Source organism: Pristiophorus japonicus, chromosome 14 (genome assembly GCF_044704955.1).
Source record: "Pristiophorus japonicus isolate sPriJap1 chromosome 14, sPriJap1.hap1, whole genome shotgun sequence".
NCBI lineage: Eukaryota > Metazoa > Chordata > Chondrichthyes > Pristiophoridae > Pristiophorus > Pristiophorus japonicus.
Genome location: NC_091990.1, coordinates 175,753,632 through 175,775,556, shown reverse-complemented (window position 1 = coordinate 175,775,556; position 21,925 = coordinate 175,753,632). Strand labels below are relative to the sequence as shown.

The 21,925-nt window shown below is 44.1% G+C and overlaps 1 protein-coding gene across 1 annotated transcript in view; it reads left to right on the top strand.

Annotated features, from left to right (window-relative positions):
• The window catches only part of otog (otogelin), a 350,354-nt gene that overhangs the window by 59,655 nt on the left and 268,774 nt on the right, over positions 1 to 21,925 (top strand). Inside the window, exons 15-19 of the mRNA XM_070898763.1 lie at positions 3,760 to 3,884; positions 9,910 to 10,122; positions 14,143 to 14,308; positions 18,797 to 18,871; positions 21,418 to 21,461. Of these exons, the coding sequence (XP_070754864.1) occupies positions 3,760 to 3,884; positions 9,910 to 10,122; positions 14,143 to 14,308; positions 18,797 to 18,871; positions 21,418 to 21,461 (623 nt within the window). The remainder of the gene's footprint in view (positions 1 to 3,759; positions 3,885 to 9,909; positions 10,123 to 14,142; positions 14,309 to 18,796; positions 18,872 to 21,417; positions 21,462 to 21,925) is intronic.

Here is a 21,925-nt window from a genome sequence, read left to right as displayed (position 1 = left end):
ACTGAAAACATAGCCGTAGCACCTGAGGAGCAGGAGAAGGAGCAGCAGTAGGAGGAAGAGGAGGAGGAAGAGCAGGAGGAGGTTCCGGCACCACGCAGGAAAAGACCTCTCCATCCTGATCCTGCAAGGGACATCCGGGACTGTCTCATTGCTGCTCGTTTCCAATAAGTTTATCGCCACTTCCAGCTTCCTCTGTGCATCCCCATGCCCACACCAATGAGCCCTTCCGCACATCATTCCCCACACTGAAAGGAGACACAGGTCGGTGATTGGAGCGCGGGCAGGTACAGCAGGAGCGGCGAGGACGGGGCGAAGGAGCGGCGAGAGATTGTAGAGGGATATGATCGGGGCCCGGGAGAGGCGAGAGTTCGGGGCCCAGAAGAGACGAGGGCCCGGGGCACTGCACTATGTGTGCGCACTAGGCCCGTGCAGCAGAGCTGGTCTCCAGTTGTCTTGGTTAATCCTTGCCACTGGACCAAGACCTCGCTCTGTCAAGCTGGGATGCAACGGCCACCACACGTTAAACAAATCCACGCACAGGCATCTTCCACCCTTCAAGATTTAGTTCGGGAAATGGAATATTAGGTCCGTCATTGAAACACCTGTGAACTTTTTGACGTGGATGCAAGTCATCTTCGATTCGAGGGACTGCCTATAATGATGATGATGATTAAAGTTTCCAATTAACATTTATAGAACAAAAATGTGCATCAACAACATAAATATTTTCATTCACCCTGGACGAGCTCTGGCCCTGGAAGGGCTGTCTGTAGACTGGGCTGCCTCAGCCTCAGCGCTAGCAGTCTGGATTGGCTGGGTGCAAGCCATGGCTGGTTGAAATGATGGAGTGGCAGGGCTGGGATCAGGAATGCTGTCAGCCTGAGAGAGCACAGCCAGAGAGAGCATTGCTCCAATGACCCAGCGCCACTCCCCCCGGGGCAGCACCTCAGCGTCCCCCACCAATCTGCTGGAGCACATCTGGGTGGGCTGCTGCGACACTGTGAGATCCCCGGTGGACTGTGGTGGACCCAACGGCGATGGCAGCAGTCGGAGCACGCGTGCCATTCAGCTGAGAACAGCATGAGAGCGGTCACAGACTCGATGCCACCAGCCACTGATTGCATGACAGCAGTAAGATGCTGCGTGGCCTCTTGCTGATATTGCGTGAGAGCAGTCTGAGCTTCCACGCCACCAGCCATCCTCTCCATTACAGCACTAAGACGTTGGGTCGTTTCCACCTGTGCTGCAATGGCAGCTGCCACATCGCCCATGACACGCGTCATGACATCTGGATCCACACGGTCTCTCTGGGAATCCACCAGTCTGCACACTGGCAATGATGGGCTCCATGGTGTGCGCTGAGCTGTCTGCAGTGTGGGAGGCGGACACCTCCACGCTGCTTACCACTTGCGCCAGGCTCTCGGGCCGTCTTGCCATTGCCCCTAGCAATGTCCGAGAGCATGGTCAAGCACCCTTTGTGCGAATGCCTCCACATTGAGGTCCTTATCTGAGTCCTGTGCAGCAGAACTGGTGCATGAACTCACCCTCCAGGTAGCTGGCTCCCAAGGTTCCCTTTGCCATTGACCATACTGAAGCCCACTAGGTCCTGGTGCATCACCCAGTGCAGACCCTTCTCCTTAGCTAAGCTGTAAAGAACGTGTGCTCCATTATCTGACCTGGTGCGTGGGAGGCTGAGAAGCAGTGACACAGTGCTTGGAACTGTCTCTCCCTTGCCATCCTCCTCCTCCCCACATTTGCTCGCTTGCCTCACTTGGCTCTGGGGGCTCAGGCATAAGCTGCTCCACCTGCGGGGCATCATCTGCAAGCATAAATGGGATAAAAGTGGCGTAAAGGTGAGGGAGGGGAGTTCACCGTGCAGGAACCAAGGTGCACACATTGTTGACCACGTTACTGATAGGCGTTTGTCGAATGCCACCCAGATGACATCAAAGGAAGGACTTCATTTACTAATGCTGGCCCCAGCAGGATTGACGTTGCCAACGGCCACTGGGCAGGCAACCTGCAGCCCCATTAGCCGCAGGACACTTTCCTCCACGTCACTGAGCTGCAGCAGTTGCGCCTCTCCACCTCCGTTCTCTGTTGCTCCCGACGGTTATGTGCCATCTTGGCCTATAAAGCAAAGAAAGGCTAGTGAGTAGCAGTTCAGTTAGGCATGTGGAACTAATGGGTGTACAGCTTCATGAGCTGCAACTCTAAACAATAAATAAAAGAGGCCATAAACTGTGATTTATACACGCATGACATATGGTTGACTCATCAGTGAAATGGTGGTTTGTTGACTACAAACAGACGCAGGTAAGTAAGAATTGGGGAAGGAGATGCTCAGAGGCTGAAGGCCAATAGTAGGGGGATCATATACTAACTTTCACCACTCGAGTGATCATGTTGAACCTCTTTTGGCACTGAGGCGGCGTCCGATCCACTATTGAGGTGTCCAACATCTCTACCGCTACCGCTGCCCAAGTATTGCCGAAGACCTGCCGAGAGGGCCTGCCAGACTCAGGAAATAGGAGGCGCCTCCTGTCTGCCACAGCTTGCACCAGTGTCTCAATTTGGGCATCGCTGAATCTGGTTGCTCTCGTGCTGCTTCTCGGTCTTGCCATTTTTGCACACAGCACACAACAAATGCAACAACGCAACTGATGAGAATGAGCCGCACCTACCTGAAAGACCTGACCTTTAAGAAGGCGGTCAGGGACCAGGTGCCTCATTCTGACTGACTGAGAGTCAGGTGACATTGGGTCCTCAGTCGTTGATCCCACCACTCCAGCGTTCCGCGGAGGCCATTTCTGCCCCCATCACCGCCCTGTTCATTTTTTTCACAAAAGTGCCGAATTTCGCTCCAATCTCCGCCCCATCTATCCTGGCGGTACTTCTCCATTTAATTCAAATTATTCGCCCAAATAGGGTGGAGAGCAATTCCCTCCCCCCCTCCCCCAACCCAGCAGTGTTTTTCAAATTTGTTCTCTAACTTTTCTTCAAATCATTTTGAAAAATAACTAATCAGATTCTGCTAGAAGCTTACTAAAGATATTCCGTTAGTATAGGCGACTGGTACTGATGCAGCCTGGGAAATTGTACAATCCGAAATCAGCTTTTAGCATCACACCTCTGGGTTAAAATATGAAACCAACATGAGGTTCGAGGCCGTCCAATAAAACCTTAATTAAGGCATTAAACAACACAAAAGGCAATTTAATTAAGTCTTGTCTCAGTGGTAACACTCCTGCCTCTGAGCAGCAGATCATGGGTTCGAGCCACACTTCCACGTAATCTAGGCTGACGCTTCAGTGTAGTACTGAGGGAGTGCTGCACTGTTGGAGGTGTTGTCTTTTGAATGAGACGTTGAACAAAGGCATCACCTGCCTTCTCGGGTGGATGTAAAAGATCCCATGACAATATTCAATGTGGGAAATTCTCCCAGTGGCCTGCCGACATTCATCTCTCAACCAACACAACTCAGTTACTGAGGAAGAAAAGGCAGAGCAAAAATTTTGAGATGGCATTGTTTGAGCATTTGTAGAGAAAAGCAACCTGGTGCTCAGAGCGTATGAAATTACAGGGTGGCCAGCTTACATGGACAATTGCCATTATAAATATGGTTATCGGAATTTATGCTGGTAAAAGTTGTCACTACTCACTGTTTCCTGTCACTTAGCTAAGTTCGTGTCCGTGCTGTCACAGTCCCTTTTATTCTTCAACTACAACCTTCTCCTTTTCTGCTTATCATCTGCAAAGGTCCCCAGGAGGAATGATTGAAAGCACACCGCAGCTGTTTGCCAATTCCTGGAGAATTTCCACAGCTTGTAACCCAGGCGCCAACATTCCCGAAGTGGATCCATGTGACACACACCAGCAGTCTGGTGAGTCTTAGATAAAGTGTATTCGGTTGCTGATAGTCATGGCCTTGTTCCACTCTGTTTATTAAGAAGATTTGGATGCCTTTACCGAAGACCAGTTTATAGTTAGCTGCTACAAAGTAACAAAACAAAGAACTTTTGAGGAATATTTGTGATACCAATATCATATGGATTCTATACGCAGAAAAGATGATTTTAATAAGGTGCTGCAAGCAGGAGTTTAAATGTTTTTAATAAAGAAATCAAAATGAGAAGTTCAAACGAGCAAGGACAGTACTGATGGTGCAATCATATATTTTTAGCTCTATGGGGCTAAAAATTGCAATGCGTTGTCCCTTTTTGGGGCGCTAACCTTTGTGTGAGCGTGAAAGTGTCGCCGGGTGAAAAACATTTAATTCTGCCGGGAACCTTCTGCTTTACTGCTCCAAGGAGGAACTGGAGTGCTAAATCAAGTGCTACCACTTCCCTGAGAGCGCTAAAGGGAGCGAGAGGGGTGGTAGCAACTGAGCAATGATCAGTGTAATGCTGCCGGCTGTACAGGCTCCTTCCCTCGCTTAAAGGGAAGTGCCAGTGCTGGGGTGACTGAGTTTTACTGCTAACTGTGTCGGGCCACGTCACCTGCGCTATGTCCATAGCAGCCCCAACGCATTCTGAGAGAGTGCAGGGCTGAGCAACTGCAGGGTCCAAAAAGAATCAAAATGCAGCACACTGGGTACATCATTAAATTTTGCCATACCTGACCACCGCTGCCTTTAATTAGCGCTCCCCAAGCAGCCAGCCGAGGTGACAATGCCTCCTGCAACTGACTTTGTGGACGCCCGACGACGCTGCAGGGGGCGGAAGTGAATATTGCATCTGGGGCGGTAACAGGGCGCTGCGCACCGGACGAGGTCACGATCTCCGGGGCGCAAGACTTCGAAGCGGTAAGTTTTAGCGTCGGTGCAAACCCGCTGGCGAAGCTTGTGGGTGTTGGTGACTTGGCGCATCCAGTCGGTAACCCCTTAGTGCCCCGGTACCGCCCCCCCCGGAGGCACAAACCAGGCCAGTTTCTCGCCCTATATCTCAATAATTAAGTTAAAATACTTGGCAGATCTTTTTTTAAATGTCTTGCAATAAATAATAATTTTCAAATCAGATCAGCACACACCTTAATCAACAGCACAATTTATTAGAAATTAAACACTCTATTTGGAATGGAATGCAAATTTATCTAAAAAACACTTCACCTAAAAGTTCCTTTCTATGAAACAGTACTTTCTTCCCAGAGCAGTAGAAGTATTACACTCGTGAAATTATTCCAATAAATGAATTGTGCTGAGCAATAAGATTTCAAGCCAGACATTTTCTGTCATATTGATTTGCAAACAATTTCAAATCTGTATCGAGATGGGGCAGCATCGGAACAATTCTCACCATATGGACATAGTGGCTCGGAAATTGCTGGAGTGACGCATCTCCTGGTGAGAGCCATCAACTGGATTTTTTCACTCTTCGGACTGTATTATTTTTGCGCCGTACTGGATATGCAAATTGATAATGGCAGGGTGAGGTCAATGGGACATCTGGGATCTCCTGAATGCCAGGTCCAATGGTCTATCTTATTAACTAATGAAATATAAGGATGGAGAAAGAAACAGTGAACAATGGAGAAGAAATAGAGTAAAATAACATGAAATTAGTTACAGATTGAGAAATACTGAGATGGAAAGAGAATGGATTAAGAGAGAGAAATGAAGAAAAAAATTAAAACATTTTAAATTTGAAATTTATAAAACCTCTCGGGACATTTTACTACCTGTGAACGTGAAACTCCATAATTTCATTGTTCCCTTTCTGGGCCTCCAAGATTGAGTGGCATGTCAGGACTATAAATTGCATCATTACCAGGGTCCTTACAACATGAATTACCAGCCCTTAATGTCTACGGTGCAATTTATTCATATTAATAGCGTAAATCCAGCAATTTCCTGACCCACTATGGGGAGGCTCACAGCAGGATGGTAATGGCTCAGCTTTTGCGCTCAGCGGCAAAGGAATAACGCTCACCGTTCATCTCGCTGACAGCTGCCCACAAGACTTGACCGGTTTTACAATGGAGACTTCAGCCATTGGCCGCCTGTCCAGCCGTCACCCTCTACACTGGATCTGTGGCATCTGTAGACAGTGCAAGAAAATAGCGAGGTTCATCAACAAATCAGATTGAAGAATCCTCACTGAGACACAGAGTTTAAAACCAGGAAGTATAAAGCAGGAAGTATAAATTAAATTTAAATCACCACAGAGAATGCGAAATAAAGATTGGGAAATACAAATGGGATTAAGGGAGAGGGAAATTCAGCCGACCAATAAGGCCTCTGACTGCCTGAAAGTGATGGGGTGGTGCCGAATGGCCACCAACCTGTGGCGGCCTGGCCGATGCTCGCTAAATTCACCGCGGGGCTTTTTGCTCCTGCAGATCTTAAAGACATCATCAGAGCGCGCACCGCAACGGAGCCGCCCCGGGAACGAAATTCACCAGCAAAAGTCTCCTGGCTGCCACTCGGTTCCCCCCGATAGTTTTTTGTGTCGGTGCATTCCTTGTTGGTTGGGGCCACGGCCGCCCTTAAAGAGGAGGCAGTGCAACTGGTGAAGGCATTTTATTTTTTCTGTCAGCCGACCTCCAGGTCGGGCCAATAATTATGACCCTGGGTTCGGCCGGGCCGCCAATAGGAAGCCTGGCACCCCCCCTCTTGGGAGCCAGGCTGCTGGCCCGGCCGAAACCATCTCTGGTGGACCAGTGGACCTAACTGAACAAGATGCAGAGCTCGCAGTTGCTCTCCCCTTTAACAGAAGGGGAGAGACGTGTTGACGTGCCAGCGCAATGACGTCATCGGCACGGCGCTGATGACCGACAGTGGCGGAAACTTCGCCCCGCCCAAACTTCCGGCCCGCTAGTGACACCCACTCCGCTCCGCCCCCATGATGAGACCACTTCCGCCCCGCTTGGGGGAAAAAAAAGTTCGAAGAGCTGAATTTCTCTGGATAGGCCGCCGCATTGGACTACGGAAACGGTAGGTACACGCTGTTTCAGGTGGAGGTGAATTTCGGCCCCACAGAAAAAGTTTTAAAAAATTAATTTATTTTTAAATCTGCAACATTAATTTTCTTCTAAGGGAATGAGATTCCATACTTAAAAAATAAATTCAGGGCTAGCAAGGTTGTTCGGCAGTAATTATCATTTATTACGCCATTTAAAATTCACTTACTCACTGAATGCACCAGGCCTATCTTTTCAGTAGTCTTTTTGGAATGAAAATAGAAGACTTACATTCCTATAGCGCCTTTCATGACCTCAGGACATCCCAAAGTGCTTTACAGCCAGTGAAGTATCTTTGATGGATATTCACTGTTTTAATGTAGGAAACACGGCACCCATTTGTGCACAGCAAGCTCCCACAAATAGCAATGTGATAATGACCAGATAATCTGTTTTTTAGTGATGTTGGTTGATATTGGCCAGAACACCGGGGGAGAACTCCCCTGCTCTTCTTCAAAATAGTGGCATGGAATCTTTTAGTTCCACCTGAGAGTGCAGGCAGTTTAACGTCTCATCTGAAAGATGGCACTCCGACAGTGCAGCACTCCCTCAGTACCGCACTGGTGTGTGAGCCTAGATTTTTGTGCTCAAGTCTCTGAAGTGGTCTCTGATTCAGAAGTGAGCGTGTTTCCCACTGAGCCACAGCTGATACTGAGACGCGTCTTTAGTGCAGAACTAGTGGGCAAGTACCCCAAGTTCACGCCATTAGTGATTTCAATGCCAAGTCTATCAGCAAGGGCTGCAGCAACGTACCCTGTGGAGGAGCAGGGTATTTCTGACAGCAACTTTTGATTTTCCCCGTTTAACTGTGCATGTGCGAATGACAGAAGCTGCTGTCAGATTTACCCTGTCATAACAGCGAGTGCTGATAGCCTTGCTGTTATTATAGATGCATAGAAAACATAGAAACATAGAAAATAGGAGCAGTAGTAGGCCATTCGGCTCTTTGAGTCTGCCCCGTCATTCAATATGATCATGGCTGATCCTCTATCTCAACACCATAATCCCGCTTTCTCCCCATACCCCTTGATGTCTTTTGTTTCTAGAAATCTATCTATCTCCCTCTTAAATATATTCAGTGATTTGTCCTCCACAGCCTTCTGTAGTAGAGAATTCCATAGGTTCACCACCCTCTGATTGAAAACATTTCTCCTCATCTCGGTCCTAAATTTCCTACCCCGTATCCTGAGACTGTGACCCCTTGTTCTAGACTTCCCAGCCCCGGGGAAACATCCTCCCCGCATCCAGTCTATCCAACCCAGTCAGAATTTTATACGTTTCAGTGAGATCCCCTCTCATTCTTCTAAACTCCAGTGAATACAGGCCTAGTCGACCCAATCTTTCCTCATACAGCAGTCCTGCCATCCCAGGAATCAGTGTGGTGAACCTTTGCTGCACTCCCTCTATGGTAAATATATACTTGCTTGAGTAAGGAGACCAAAACTGCACACAATACTCCAGGTGTGGTCTCACCAAGGCCCTGTATAACTGGAGTAAGACATCCTTGCTCCTGTATTCAAATCCTCTTGCAATGAAGGCCAACATATTATTTGCCTTCCTAACTGCTTGCTGTACCTGCATGTTTGCTTTCAATGACTGGTGTACAAGGACACCCAGGTCCCTCTGTACATCGACACTTCCCAAGCCATCACCATTTAAATAATACTTTGTCCTTAAGTTTTTCCTACCAAAGTGGGTAACCACATTTATCCACGTTATGCTGCATCTGCCATGTGTTTGCCCACTCACTTAACCTATCTAAATCGCCTTGCAGTGTCTTTGCATCCTCCTCATAACTTATTACAGCAAATTCTGGACCAATGTTTTTGGTTTTGGCAAAGCTAACAGCGGAGTGGTGCAAATTGTCCAACAATATGTAGTGAATTGGAACCCATGGTGTTTCCCTTCGCAAATTGCTGGGCGTATTGCACACTAAGAATGGCAGGCGCCGTGAACTTTCCAGCAATATCTGAGCCAATATTTACGAATATAGATTGGCTCATATTTGTTGTAAAACTGGATCAGAAAAACAGTTGCCCCATAATAGGAGTAAAGGAGAAAAAGAGCTCAAAATTATGTTGTATGATATTAGCATATGATCACTTAACATGTTGGTATGAAAATTCAATGCCTTTAGAAAATTCTGCTTATCAGTGGATGCTGGTAAAAATTGCAGGATATTCATCTTTTTGGGGTGCCTCAAATATCGCACCAAAGAATATGTACAATGTGAGTTCTTTCCCCAAAAAGAATGATCCAGACATAATAAGTGCCATAATAATTTTATGCAAGCAAAATAAAAAGACACAGCCAATGAGACTGAGCTTTACATATTCACTGAATAACGGAACAGGTTCGAGGAGCTAGTCTACACCTTTTCCTATGTACAGAATTCTAGAACAAACTAAAAATTGTAGGCAGTAAGGTGATGAATAACATTTAAATGTTCTATAAATGTAATTCATTTTTGCTTTTGTTTTGTAAGTGAAAGATTCCTATTTTGATGCTAGGTGGGATAATGGGTTGGTTTATGAATGTGTGATGTCACAGTCAGCATACTTTTTTCTTTGTATAAATTTAAGACATTTTTGTTTTCCTAACCTGCCACAAAGCAATTCTAGAATTTAGAACAGGGGAAAGGCCAAATCCATGCCAAAAATTGGAGTTAAAAAGAAACTCATTTTACTCATTTCCCCCAAATGACTGTGCCTAAGGTTTCCATACACAAAAACGATGAGAAATTGAGTCATCCCAGCCCACTCAGATGCACGTCCCTAGTGGTTGAAAGCAAAGGAGAATGGGAACAGTTCTGAACTCTTAATGAGGTTTGGCAATTAAAGGGTTGAGAAAATATTTAATTAAAGTTGAGCAAAACAATTGCGACAAGAAGATTTTCATTCTGTAAAAGAAAATATTTCTCAATGTTTCCATTTTTTAATGTTTCATTTGCAGCCTCATATGCCACAGAGAAGTGTAGCATTATCAGTGGATATTTGTTTGCACCATGCCATCAGTATTTGAGTCCTGACCTGTACCAACAACAATGCAAAACAGACACCTGTAAGTGTGGAGAAACCTGTATGTGCTCTGCTGTGGCCCACTATGCTCGACAATGTAGAAACTATGGCATTTTCATAGACTTCAGATCCAATGTCTCAGAGTGTGGTAAGTAATACTTCATTGCCAGTTTGAATGCATATTTATTTTCTCAACAAATAGGACGTTTTCACTATACAGCATAAACTGTTTATAGAGTAACTGGTTGGACTCGCATTTATAAGTGAAGAAATTCCACTGTTTCAATTAATTCTGCTTGTAACTGGATGGATTCATCCTCCTGTTTAATTAAAAAGGAAGTTGTAATTTAAGTTTAAGTAATCAAGGTGAGGTTCCAATGCCTATAGTGCAGGATACCAACAAGAGTGAAAAGAACAGTAAGGAAACCTGAGATGAATCAAGAAATAATAATTATAAACCTGCAGATTGGGGGAGCAAGGAAATAAACTCCACAATTTGAATGTTCTAGAACAGAATGGGAGATGGTGTAATGATTCTTATTTCAACAGTTATGATACATGACAGAGGAGGATTGTGTAGGGAGAACAAGAGATGCTTGTAAGCACTCAAAAATATGTGTTGGGCTTGTTAAGGTAATTATTTCAGGATGTTGGGTATTTAAGTCAAGGTACAAAATGTTCAAGGGCCCCAAACTGCATGTGTGATGCATTAGAAACCTTCACATGAAACCAGTGCTGTAACAGAGGATACTGACAGATGAATTGCTACCTGGCTGAACTACAACCGGCACTCTGTTGTCTACTATGGGTATTGAATTCAATGCACCGCTACTACAGTAAGAAGACTAGCAAGAGTAGGAAAGGGTTGCTCTGGTGTCAGATGGCCCACAATGTATACCATCAGATCCTACTGGTACACTAAATGTAGATCTACTATCCCAGGCACAATTACCTGGGAATGTGTGAAGAGCAGTACCTTAGGTGGCTGATACTAACTGGAAAGGCTGTGACAATGCTCTGTTATCTCTTTAATCACTACCTCCAGACACTATCCACCATATGGCACTGCCAGTGGCCCTAAAAATCACCTCTACCATCAAGTTTTATTTTGTTGGGTTCCTTCCATACTATGATTGGTAGCATTTTCAGTGTTGCCTGCCAAGGCTTCTTCGATAGCATCTCCTAAACGTGTGACCTCTACCATCTAGCAGGACAAGGGCAGCAGCTTTATGGGAACGCCATCACCTCCAAATTAACCTCCAAGTCACACACCATCCTGACTTGAAACTATTTTGCTGTTCCTCCACTATTGCTGGGTCAAAATCCTGGAACTCCCTCCCTGACAGCACTGTGGTAGTACCGTCATCACAGGGTCAGCAGTGGTTCAAGAAGGCGGCTCACCACCACCTTCTCAAGGGCAATTGGGGACGGACAATAAATGCTGGCGTTGCCAGCGAAGCCCACATCCTGTGAACGATTAAAAAAATGCTGCTTACAGATGTGTCATGATTACATATGTTATTGTGCAGGGCCACTAATTCAATCATTTTCATCACTGACCCCTGGCAGCAGCATGATAAGGAAACACAAATCTACATGTCAGCTGGCTATTCAAGAGCGCAGAATTGGTGGCCTAGAATTTTGATGGAGCGAAGCCCATTTTTCGAGCACTAACTGGGTACCTTAGCCTCCAGTATGAAGGTCAGGAAGCACACACTCATTATAAGCCAGAAGTGCACTGTTCGCCATATTGGTATAGGCAAAAAAAATAGGTCTCCAGGATCCATGCCTATAGCAGACATTAGCTGCTTTGCATATGCAAATAAGTGGCAAAATGCCTATTTGTTGCTCCTTGTACAAAATTGGGTTGCCCCAAACCAGGTCTACATCTGGCCTAACTGCTGGTCCTTAAAGGGAGCACACCAGGGCCAGCACCAAAAATGTAAGTTTTAAAAATATACTTACTTGAATTTGGAGCCAAGAGAGTTTCCCCCTACCCCACTTTAAAACTGTGGGCTATTGCCACTCCCACTCTGTCAACCCCCCTCCCCACCCCTCCAATCATTACCTCGACTCTCCCTCCTGATCTACCCTGGTTGCCCACTCACCATCAGCCCCCTCTCCCAGTTGCCGCCTCACAATTGCTTTCCCCTTTAAGCACTTATCTGAGGGTAGCTGCCACCGATGCAGCGACTCGATATTGGAAGCCTCTTCACTGGCGGGCTGCCTGGGATGTCCAGTAGGTCTCCTTGGCTCGCCGGTATCATCGCCGAGAGCATGCACAAATCAAGCGCAGGCAGCAGAGAGAGCGTGCGGCAAACCAGTCCCACCCTCCCTTTCCCTCAACGACTGTCTGTCCCACCTGTGGCAGGGACTGTGGCTCTCATATTGGACTGTTCAGCCACCTAAGGACTCATTTTCAGAGTGGAAGCAAGCTTTCCTCGATTCCGAGGGACTGCCAATGATGATGATGATGATTAAATGAAGATCGAGACCCCAATATCGGATGCACCTCAGGCCTATCCATTCAGGCACAGGGAACGGTGTGAGCGAATATCTATCCCATTGACTGCATATATATTGTCAATAATATTTTACCCTATATGAACAGCAGGCGATTTTATTCCATCAATTACCATATGATATATAATCACCAGATTGGTGTAATGCAGAGTATTTGCTTCCTTTAATTTATTAGTAATAAATTCCTCTCTGACCCATCGAAACTAATCCAGGAGATCACTCTGGCCCTGAATTCCCGGAAGTACCTACCTTTTGCAAGATGTGGTGTCCGCCCCAACCAGAAACAAGTCCAGCTCTCTTTTGAAGGAATTCTGCGAATCGGTGTCCACAGCATGCGACGTACACCCGTTCCACAGATCCACTATTTTCTGGGAAAAGAACCACCTCCTGACATCTAACCTAGGTCTGGCCTTACTCAACTTGAAGTTGTGACTCCTGGTCCTCCCCTAACTCCAGAGGTAATGGTGCGGGACAGGAAGAGAAACTATTGCTGAAGATGCTCTGGTTACAATTTAATCGGGAAGAGTGGAATGGCGCGAGGTCAGTCCTATTAAGCTTAATAATGGAGGTGGAGAATTGGAGAAGGATGGTGTCATCCAAATAATATTAGTTTTACTCATTTGGTGAGGAAACATAACGATATGTGTGAGGATGAGGGAAAAACATGGCTCTTAAAGTTTGGATGCTGGAAGTATTATCTGTACTCATCATGAACATTGTTAGAAAACAAAGGAGCTACCTGATGGGGAAAATATGCATCACATTCTATTCTACAAATTGATTTCAATGTAGAACTAGATTTAACCTTAACTCAATAGTGATGGGATATGAATTCTGATTTAACAAAAAAATTTAATCACTTATTGAAAAAAATACTTAAAAAGAAATATTGTGATTATCTGAGTAAGGAGTTGTATACTTGTAATGTAGGATTAATTATGCTGATATCACATAACCTCTTCAGCAGGAATTATGACCATTGCCAATAGTATTATAAATATTTCTGTAACATATGATGTATGGCAAGAATTAAATTAAGTAAAATAGGAATAGTGAGATATGAGAAAGTAATTCAACCCATAGTATCAGGATGCCGATAAAATAATCAGCTGGTTTCTATTATTCACGGTAAGTAATTCTGTTTGTGTGCATAAAAAAAGCAAAGGTGAGCTGTTGTTTTTTTCAAATCGGTACAAGGATGCCCACCGAAGAAAAAGTTCCAATTATAATTATTCTCAAAAAAAAGTTGATTTTGTTCGGATTATATTGTGGGCGTGCTCCAAGTGAATCATTACTGCAGTTGAGTGTTAGGGCCTTCCCCCAGTGCATTTACAGCCTGCCTCTGTGAGGTAAATGTGTGTGGGTGTGTCTTGGAGGACGCAATCCTTCCCCTTTTCCATTCTCCTGTGGCGAGGCATCTAGTTTCTACTTGCTATCACTTCACAGCAGTGAGGTAAGGCTGACGATTCAGTAGTGAGAGATTGAACCTGCAACGATCACTGACATTGTGCAGTTCACTAATAATGCTCCAATGCATGGCATCGTCCATGCTTCGTGACACAATTGATTTCTAATTGCCGACTGAAAATATTCTGAACCTTCACTATTAAATTGTACCCTTAACGCACATCTTTAATCTCTGCAGCCATTTCGTGTCCAGAGACAATGAAGTATGGCACCTGTGTGTCATTCTGTAATCAGAAATGCCAGTCACTATCTATGCCAGAAGATTGTTCCGGTGAATGTGCTGAAGGATGCAACTGCCCTGATGGTACATATTACAACACCAGAACACACACGTGTGTGAAGAAGTAAGTGACAACGTTGAGAGTCAGAAAAAGATTAGGTGCGAAATTATCGTTTTGGGAACATTTTACTGCTGCATGAGGTCATACAATTTGAGCAATACAACTCAAACATCTGATGCTGGTCATGTTTTCTTATAATGCAAACTGATCCAAATGTTTCAAATGTGCAAATCACAACTTTCCCCTCCCCTGAAAATAAAAATAAAATTAAACTGAATATCTTAATTGCCAATTTATGCTTAGATTATATACAATAATGGCTGAAAGTTTTGTTCTATGTTTAGAATAAGTATTTTGCCTGAATTCCTGAGACATAAGAGATACTTACAACTTTGTGCGTTTAGGCATCAAAGGCATTATTTTCCAGCCAGTAGGCTAATTAGTTGCCAGTAGTGTTATGTTGCAGTAACGTTAATACTTGTGTGCTGATTAATCAATGTATAGTATTTACAACCCTACCCAGGTTCACATTCTTTCAGATAGTTTGGTGCAGTTAATGGGGTTGATAAGCTCCTAGTTTTTGGAAGCACTATCAGTTGTAATATAATATTATTCTGATTGTGGAATGCAATAGTTTGATATTGCAGTGCTATGCAGCAAAAGCAACCATTAATTCCCTAAAATACATTCCTTTCCAAAAGAATTTACTTCAGTTTGCCAGCTAGAAATTCACCTGCTGTTTTCTTTAAGTTAATAAATTATTTAATTATATGATACATAGAATATGGTTGAGGTCAAAAATGTTGTGAAACTTAAATAGCAGAGTGCATTTTCTAATGACTAACAGAAAATCTCTCACAGTAAAATTTATCCTAGTCCTATTAATTTCAGTGAGTTTCCAAACTTTCTTCATGTTCACAATAGTTTAACTATGATAACTATGAATGCTGTTTACTTCAATTCATGGTTATAGACATCTCTAGAAAAAACATAGAATATAGAAGGTAATGATTATTTTGGGGATAGGTGACACTACACCAAGGCTGGGGAAGTGACTTATCATTCAGATCTGCTCAAAAAGTAGCACAGTCACTTGCTCTGGGACTTTCAAAACCAAAATGAGGTATTTGCACAGCAAATTTCACTACTGATTTAGAAAATTGTAGGCTTTGTCAAAATACATCAAACTACTTACTCCAATAATCCACCAAATAATTACCAAAGTTGACTCTAAATTTATTGAAATTGCGCTTATAGCTGAACTATGGGTATTATTGCCATTTGCGGGCCACTTTTTAAAACAACCTTAATATAGTTTAGAAGTTAGAAAAAGTTTCTAGCAAATATTTACTTTATCATACACTCTGGCAATCAGCCCCTTCACAGCATAATATAAGTTGCATGCAATGGGCCCAAGTTTCGAGCCGCGCCTAGAACGGCGCAGTCCCGACCCGGACGCCCGTTTTTCACGCCACAAAGTGCGCCTAAAAAAATCCTCCGTATTCTCCACCTCCCTGCAGGTCCTCTGGCCCTCGGCGCAGCGCAGCACGAGCTGTAGGGGGCGGAGCCAGGTCCCTGCGCTGAAAACAGTGCCGGGACCTCTGCACATGCGCACTACAGTGGGCACGCAAGTGCAGTAGCTCCAGGCGCCCGAAACTGTGTGGGAGCGGCTGGAAGCACGCAGCCCCTAGCCCTGGCCGAATGGCCTCACTGGGGCTGCATGATTAAGGCTCCTCCCACGGCCAGCTCCTGCTTCCTCCCGACCCGACTCGACTCCCGCTTCCTGCCCCCCGCCCACGCCCCCAGAACGGACCAGACACCTGCTCCCGCCCCCCCCCTCCTCCGGACCGGACCCGACACCCACTCCCCGCCCCCGCCCCCCGCGGACCGGACCCGACACCCGCTCCCCCCCCCCAGCCTCCGGACTGGATCCGACCTGACCTCCCTCCCCCCGACCTGACCTCTCTCTCCCTCCCTCCCCCCGACCCGAACCGAACCGACCTCCCTCCCACCACCCCCCCCCGACCCGACCCAATGCCACCTACCTGTAAATCTGGTGCTGGGGACGGGCCCTGCCCGAAGTCTTGGGCCTGGCCCGTTCAGCGTCCGTTCCCCTTCTCCCCCCCCCCAATCTACTTCCGCCCCCCCACCAATCTCCTTCTCCCCCCAATCTCCTTCTCCCCCCAATCTCCTTCTCTCCCCCCAATCTCCTTCTCTCCCCCCAATCTCCATCTCCTTTCCCCTCCCATCTCCTTTCTCCCCCCCCATCTCCTTCCCCCCATCTCCTTTCTCCCCCTTCTCCCCATCCCTCCCCCCTTCTCCCCCATCCCTCCCCCCTTCTCCCCCATCCTTCCTCCCTTCTCCCCATCCCTCCCCCTTCTCCCCATCCCTCCCTTCTCCCCCTTCCCTCCCCCTTCTCCCCCTTCCCTCCCTCTCTCCCTCTCCCCTCGCTGTCAGAAACACAGACACTGACAGACAGAGAATGAGAGACACACAGACAGACAGAGAGATAGAGACACTGACAGAGACACACTGAGGGGGACATCCCAGCACGCTGTTGGAAGGCTCCCGGTGCTGCAGTCGGTAAGTAGAAAATGTTTTATTTATTGATTTAAAAAAAAAATTATTTCTTATTAATTTTTTTTGATTGATTTATTGGTTGATTTATTGATGTATTTATCATTTATTATTGATGATGGCTCTTTATTTGTAAAACTGAAGTGTTTAATGTTTGTAAACTTCCCTTTAAACACCCTCTCCCATTCCCTACGCCTGATTTGTAACCTACGCCTGATTTTCTAAAGTGTAGACAAGGTTTTTTCGAGCATACAAAAATCTTCACTTACTCCATTCTAAGTTAGTTTGGAGTAAATTTTCACTCACGAAACTTTGAAATCAGGCGTAAGTGGCCGGACACGCCCCCTTTTGAAAAAAAAATTCTGTTCCAAAGTGAAACTGTTCTAACTGACTAGAACGGGAGCAAACTAAATGACGAGAATTCCGATTTCTAAGATATTCCGTTCTACACCAGTTGCTCCTAATAATCAGGAGCAAATCATATGGAAACTTGGGGCCATTGATACTAAAATGTTTCTGGAAAAAAGGTGTTCACAACTTTCAGTCTGGGTTAAGCAAAAGTGCCATCTTCACTGAGGCCATTGTTTGCCTGTTATGACCCATCCACCTCCATGGCACGAACCTGGTATTGCAGTACTTCCAGGAACGGTGCAGTGGCTCTAGGCCTTTTGGCTAAGAGCATTGGCGCAGAGTGATCCTTGGCATGTGCAAGGTGACCTCTGGCGTTTGTGATTTGACAAAGAATTGGAACGATTGGCTACGAATTTAAAAAAAAAAAAAAAAAAAAATTTAAACTATTTTTTAAACAGTAATTTAAATTGACCTGACAGGGGAGTAGCCACCATGACCTCCGGGTGGTTCTCCCTGGATCAGGAAGGTATATGCTTTCTTTTTTGGAAACAGGAGGTGGGTGGGGTGGCTTGACCCATCCACCTCCACGGAGGTGTGTGGGGGACCTGACCCATCCACCTCCATGGCACGAACCTGGTATTGCAGTACTTCCAGGAACGGTGCAGTGGCTCTAGGCCTTTTGGCTAAGAGCATTGGCGCAGAGTGATCCACTTGCGTGTGCAAGGTGACCTCTGGCGTTTGTGATTTGACAAAGAATTGGAACGATTGGCTACGAATTTCAAAAAAAAAAATTAAACTATTTTTTAAACAGTAATTTAAAGTGGAATGTTTAGTTCATACAGTTTCCTTGATCTTATTTTGCATGAAATTTTCTCTGGCATTCTAAAACCCTTCTGTTCACTTCCACATAAGTTACTAAAATATTTTAATGGATTTGTATTGTGCTAGTGAATCTAAGGTTCCCTTACATGCAAACTATTTTTCTCTTCCCTAAGCTATGCCAATTAAAGGAAGAGGCTGCAAAAAGAAGCTTCTGCACTTAGTAGTGATTGCAATAGCGATTTGGTTTTTATTCCACTGCGTTTTAACACAGGCTCATCAGCAGTTACATTTATAAATAGAAGAACCAGACATACAGCTCCAGCAGAAAATTGGTGCACTAAGATTCTGAATATTGATTTTAATCGCCTAACATTAGCTGACTATTCATATCATTTACTAAACATATGGTGGCAACTTGTTATAAACTATTTGTTGTAACAAGGTTCTCTCCCAATTTCAGTACTGCACTTACTAAGGAAGGTCAAACACCTATAATAAGTTCTGAAAGAAGAATAGAATATTTCTTATTGTCTCCGTGCTCGCAACACCATAAACAAAGCAGCAAGATTCCTCTCAGCATTATTTCTATCAAAACTGTAAATGCATTTTTTTGAACTCTTGCTCTACTGGTCCCAGTTATCAAACGAACTACATGTCCACTGTCGTGGATAATGAAATCTAACTTTTTAAAAGATATTATTGTGATTTTCTTATTATTTAAGACATAAGGCATAAACATATGTAATTTTGATGAGTGTATTGTGAAAACAAAGTTTGAAATTATGTAATTGACTTTTACAGGAATGATTGTCCTTGTTATTTTATGGGTGCAGAATATTCACCTGGGGAAGTGGCAATAACTTCCTCTGGAATGTGGTGAGTAGTAACTGCAATTTTCTATTCATTTTACAGCATTTATTTATACTGCAACAGAACACTAGTTACAATCAAAACACACTCGCCTTCACTACCACCTTATAAAAACAAACTAAAGGAAGATTTTATCTCTGGAAATCACTGTTTAGTTTTATTTAGCTTATAGAATGTAGCATAGGAAACATTCATCTAGCTTATTCGTGTCATTTAAGTCCTTATGCAGGCCTCAGTCTGACAGTTTTCAGCTCTTTCTTGGCTCGGCGGGGTCCATTTCCTTTTACTCTGCTGAATTAGGAATCTATTGGGCCTGAAATCCCTTGGGCAAACTAAAGAAAAAAGGTAAAAAACTGTGCACTTACCTGTTGCTGCTGCGCCCGCTCGAACTTCCGAGCCTGAGGCCTTCACTCCTACGCATCAGAGCACGTGCAGGTCAGGACGTGAGCAGGCCTGGAACTGTAGTCACATGGCTCTGGGCAGCCAATCAAGGTACAGTATTTTCTCATTCATAATAATGGGAACTACTCGGTTGGAGTTCCCATTATTATGAATGAGAAACCCCCCCAAACTCATAAAAAATCAATAAAAAAATAGAAAAATACACTATATATTTAAGAATCATTTAAATTAAAGTTCTTATAAAAAATAATATTTTCCCGACTTTTTTTTAAAGATACCTTAAAATAAACTTACCATAGTGGGGAGGGTTTTTAACAATAAAGTATGTTTTCATTTTAATGTTTATTTAATTTAATTTTAATATTTCTGTGTATTTTTAGACACTTGCGCCTGTAAAAGTAGGCTATTTCAGGTGCAAGATTTTAAAGGACATTTGCAGGGCAAGCTATTCATAAATATCGGAAATCTTGCCCTGCAATGTCCTCGCTCTTGATATGCGTGAGATCTGTCAAGCCAGAAACTTGACAGATCGGAAAAGCCGGTTTTCAGTGCATGCGCATTGCGCGCTGAAACCCGGCTTTTCCGATGCATCCCGGGTCCGCAGAAACTTTGTACAGGTCCCGGGACGTCTGAATTTCAGGGCCGTTATTTTTTTCTGGGTGCTTCAACTGACTTTATAGTTGCTGTTCCAGCCAGCAATAACTGCAATAAGGGAATAGTTACCACAATAGTAGTTACCCCTAAATTACATTCTTTGAGTATCTAATTTCTGCTACTCTCTATTTACTTTCCTCATTGGTTGAGAGAGATGATTAACTGAGTATGGACACCTGGGATCCATTGTTCCAATATTGATGGTGCACAAATATTCAAACAGACACTGTTTCCAACATGAATCTGTTTATATCATTTGTAAGCATAAATAAATAAATGTGAATAATCTTTTAGGGAGGGGTTAAATGCATCAGAAGATAGGAAGAAAAGTCAGGCAAACTATACAGATTAAGGACTTGCAACATAACGATATAATATTAGAAAAAACAAGAAAGGCAACTTTTAACTGCTGCCTGCCCTGTTTACTGCATTCGGCTGTAGAAAATTGAAAAAAAAATAGCTGCCTGCGGCCCACCTGACAGGGTTTCCAGACAGGTCTTGAAAATGGCCGACTAGGTCACCCCGCCCCCACCCCACAGAAACAGATGAGAGACTTATTAAATTATTTAATTTGGGAAAGTTCATTAAAGGGATTGCATGCTCCGAAAACGCTGTTTTTACAGATTTTTTTAAAGTGATTTTTGTGTCTCTACCTGTCCCCACCCCCAACCCTTTCAGGGCTTGACTTCAGGCTTGGCTCAACTGAGCAGCTGCCAGATTCTTGCCCTTCAACCCCCATTGCATATGTGCTCATTGAACACTGGTGGGTGTAGAAAATGTCCGCACTAACCACTTCATGTGTGCTCCAGATAAAAATCACCCCCCCACCCCCCACCCCCCGCCCCCCGCCACCCAACCCTTCCCCAAGACATCTTCTGAAAGCAAAAATCTTTAGTTCAGTTTTATCATGGTTGTGACTGGAAGGACCGTTTCCACTGGCTAATTTAAATCTTATATTGATCGCTGACAGCTTGGTTGTTTTGTGAATAACTTTCTTTAACACATGGATGAATTACAGATAGCTATTAGAAGTTTAAACGCGGAGAGCTTTTTTATTGTGTAAGCATAAGGAATAAATATATTTTTGTGCATTGCAAGAATCTTACTGATGGACTAAACAGTGCAGGTGACCATTCTGATGCACTTCATGTTAATTTTTCCAACTCAAGTTGGAAAAAACAAAGCACTATTGCTTATTCAGCTTTAGATGGTGAAAGTTGGACATGCAACATTGCCATCAAAAAATCGGAATTATTCGTCACATATTTCCTGAGAATAAGTTCTAAACTAAAAATAAGTTTATCAAAAATCGGAATTTTTCAAGGGATAAGGGGTTATGGGGAGCGGGCGGGGAAGTGGAGCTGAGTCCATGATCAGATCGGCCTTGATCTTATTGAATGGCGGAGCAGGCTCGAGGGGCTGTATGGCCTACTCCTGCTCCTATTTCTTATGTTCTTATGAATGTTTGAAAGTAACAACTTTGTCATCATTATCAGGATTTGTTCTGAAGGTATCATGCAGTTCCAGAGTCATCAACTTGGTAAGTTCTCGATCTCTTTAAAGTTCTTAGATCTGAGAAAATGCTTTCTCTGTGTTAAGAAATTAGATAATTGACAATAATCAATTAGCCGAGAATATATTTGATACTTGAAGGTTTATTGCAAAAATTAATTTTCAAAACTATCTTCTATTCTGCTCCCAGACATCCTGTTTGATAAAAAATACACATCTCTGGTCTTTCAAATAATCAGGATCGAGTGCAAACCAATATGGTGGGTATATTAGGCTCAATTCTGTTTTTTTGGCATGCGCTGCTTTTTTTGGCCTAAATTTTAAAAATTTAAGTTTCCACAAAGATTTTGTGCCAGTGTAACTCAGTTAGTTACGATTTTTTTAGGTTAGTTTTTTTTTGTGACATAGCGGGTGTAACCTGATGTCTGCGCCAGTTGCAAGTTTGGCCAACTTACATTTTTCCTAGGACGGCGTATGTGACCACTCTCAAAA